This window comes from Corvus brachyrhynchos, unplaced genomic scaffold (genome assembly GCF_000691975.1).
Source record: "Corvus brachyrhynchos isolate BGI_N302 unplaced genomic scaffold, ASM69197v1 scaffold346, whole genome shotgun sequence".
Lineage (NCBI taxonomy): Eukaryota > Metazoa > Chordata > Aves > Passeriformes > Corvidae > Corvus > Corvus brachyrhynchos.
In genome coordinates, this window is record NW_008238644.1 from 3,729,656 (window position 1) to 3,732,944 (window position 3,289).

At 49.8% G+C, this 3,289-nt stretch overlaps 1 protein-coding gene across 1 annotated transcript in view; it reads right to left on the minus strand.

Moving 5' to 3' along the window:
* The window catches only part of DKC1 (dyskerin pseudouridine synthase 1), a 12,922-nt gene that overhangs the window by 4,090 nt on the left and 5,543 nt on the right, over positions 1–3,289 (minus strand). Inside the window, exons 2-6 of the mRNA XM_017737489.1 lie at positions 3,134–3,263; positions 2,345–2,471; positions 1,857–1,987; positions 740–883; positions 185–305 (exon numbers count right to left, since the gene is read on the minus strand). Of these exons, the coding sequence (XP_017592978.1) occupies positions 185–305; positions 740–883; positions 1,857–1,987; positions 2,345–2,471; positions 3,134–3,263 (653 nt within the window). The remainder of the gene's footprint in view (positions 1–184; positions 306–739; positions 884–1,856; positions 1,988–2,344; positions 2,472–3,133; positions 3,264–3,289) is intronic.

Below are 3,289 nucleotides of genomic sequence, written 5' to 3' on the forward strand. Positions count from 1 at the left end.
AGGACTGATGCAGCCACTGTTTCTTAACATCCTGCCCAAAGCCAGCTGCCTTGGGCCCACATTCCCCATCAGGAAGCACTAATTAAACCTTCTGTGCATGGGGACTCATTTGTGTTGTGACTTTACTGTCACACAGTCTGTTGTTTCTGCAGGTAGCTGGGCACAAGAAGGAGGCATTTCATACCTAGGCAGATGGCTTCTCCTTTTGTGGTGATGACAACAATCTCCTGGTTAAGCTCAATACCATCCTCATACCGCAGAACACCAGGCAGCATGATCTTGGCTCCATAGCAAATGGCATTAACCTGGAAATGTAGGGAATGGGAGGGCTGAGAAGCTATTACAAGAATTGAAGTACGAAGTGCCTCTAATTTTTAGCTTCCCACTGCCATTACCATCCCAGCAATATCATCCCTAAGTATCTATTCATTTTTGTCCACTATATAAAATTTGGGAGCTTTGGAAGAAGAAAGCAAAGCCCCTATCACAGCAAAGAATGGGAGAGGCAGATCTCAGCATCCTCCCCAAGTGAGGAGAGCAGATTCTCTGTCACTGAATTCATGGCTCTTGCATCTTCGTGGTGATGTGGCAGCAGCCCATGAGGTCCTACACAAGTCACCATCAGGACAGCACCAGATATCACATGGTTCCTGACCCCCTGTATATTCCATCAGCTGTACAAGTCAGGAGGACACTTTGCAGTGTCTGTCTGTCCCCCAGCACTGCCTCAGGAACTCACCGCGCTGTCTTTCATGACGAGCCTCTTGTGTGAGGTCAGCAGCTTCTCCAGGGGCAGGATGACCCTTCGCAGGTAGCTGTCGTCCTTGTTGTTGTCATACTGCCACTGGGCGTCCAGCACGTCGTGCATGGTCACCATGTTGTCCTGCAAAGACAAAACCGCCCTAAACTCTCCCACCAGCCACCAACTTGGAACACACACAAGAGACCAGCTGAAGTCCAGCAGCAAATAGTGTTTGAAAAAGGGAGTAAAAACAGATGCCAATCACAAGCATAAAAATACAACATAAAAGAGGCAAGAATACTTTCCATCACCAGCTTGAGGTGAGCCTGACTTGGACTACCAGACCTCCACCCTCCTCATCTCAGACAGCACTTGGATCTAGGGTCTAAGGTCTGTCCACATGAAACTTTTAAATATGACCTAACTTAAGTTCCTGGGACTCCTAGACAAAGGTTAGTGAGCAGAAGTGTAAATTAACCAGCTCTTCAATCCATGACATGGAATAAATTCTGAAGCAGTTGTGAGCACCCCAACACCTGGAATTCACAAATGACCCAGTGATTACAGCTGTGCTAAGAGCACAGATGGGTGGGGAAGCACTTGCACTCTGACACTGCTGCTCTGCAAAAAAAGAAATTCATTCTGGAGTTTGGACCAGCAGCAGGATCTATCAATGACCAGGGTGAAAAGACTGTACAAGTGTCCAAGATAACACAAGACTGCATCTTCCAGGCTCATTCCAATGAACCATGTTCCCTGAGCTGTGCTGACGCCAAGCAGTCACTTCACACTCCTGAACTTGTGGGATGCTGGGGTCTGTAGGCTGAGAAACACAGGTGACAGAAAACAAACTTTCAGCCACCACAGTGCACTTCCCAGTCACTCACTGTTCCAAAGTTTAATTACCAGAACAGGAGCAACATCCTGAACTGAACTCAACACTTTGGTTACAGACCATCTACGGCAAGAGCTCACACTATTTGGGGGCTATTCACAAAACTCCTCCCAGAGCCTAAACCTCCTACTAACACTGCAAAACTCACGAAGTCCCAAGGAACTCTTGCCATCCTGACAATTTCAAATGGGCTGGTTATAGTCTGAGGTGCCACTGTACCATCTCTCCCAGGATGCCTGAGCGGACTCTGCGGAGCTCTTGCATCTGGCCCCCCACGCCCAGCAGCAACCCCAGGTGAACGCAGAGTGTCCGGATGTACGTGCCTGCTTCACAGCTCACCCAGAAGATACCTGAAAGGCACGACAGGATAGAGAGTTTTTAAGCAGAAAATAAACCACATCCTTCACGAGAAGCTGTATGCCCAGCCCTTCCCAGAGCCATCAGCATGGGGTGATAGATGAAGGTCATCTTTGCCCTGAGAGCTAATGCCATCTAACTGACATCATTTGGCTCTTCCACAAAGGGTGCAGCAGTACAAAAAAAGGATGGGGTTTGCTTCCCAGCACACCAAAGCAATGCATGAAGCAGTTACTGCTGGACAATGGGAGGATTGAGGTCTTAAGACATCTGCCAAAAAAAGCCCATTTCACAGAATGTTTAATCAGTTTTCAGCTTTATAGGAATAAGGCAGGAAAGCCCTGTTTTACCTAATCTTCTCTCAGGTTCATACTCCACCAGCTTGCTCTCATAGATGGTTCTGACTCTGAGTTGTCGTTTGACAGCAGCAATGAGGGGTGGCCGCTGAAACAGGGCACCTGTCAGGGTTTCTATGGCCTGAGGGAGGAAGGAGAAGCAAGAGTTCACACCTGTGCCCTAATGCAGGAGCACCTTGGAGTCTCCAGCAACTGTGACCACTTCCAAGAGTGAGAAACCACAAGGTTTATCCTGATTTGGTGATGCCATATTTAATAAAGCAAATCCAAGCCAGTGATGAGGTCAAGATGGCAGTGAGCACAGCCAGGATTTTTCCATCAGATGGCAGTATGTGATCAGACACCATCCCTCATCCCAGTGAGGATGGAACCCCCCAAAGAGGGGCTCAAGATGGCAGGGAGCACAGCCAGGATTTTTCCATCAGATGGCAGTATGTGATCAGACACCATCCCTCATCCCAGTGAGGATGGAGCCCCCCAAAGAGGGGCTCCAACCCTGCCAGCACTGCTCCCCTCCTGCAGGCAGCCAGCCACACACCACAGCAGCCCCCAGTAGGACACTGGGACGCTGCAGGATGTCTGGAGGCCGCACAGCACCCAGACCCTAGAACAGGAGCTGGGGTGCTGCAGGAGGGCAGCTCCACTGCACTCAGAGAATGGATAAACTGTGTCATCACCTCACACACAGCACACCTGAGCTCCATTCCTGGCCCCTCATCTCCCACCAGTGCCCAGCACTCTGCATGCCAGATGCCAGCATGGCTAAGAGCACCTGAGACTTACCCTGGCCAGCTGAGCCTCACTTTCAATGGCATTGTGCAGCCGAACAATTCCCACATACTCTTTGCCTGAAAGAATGACAAGAGCAGTCAGGAGCGGCCACTTGCATTTGCTGTTGACCTCAAGGTCCACCCTGCTTCACAGCCAAACGTCCCCACA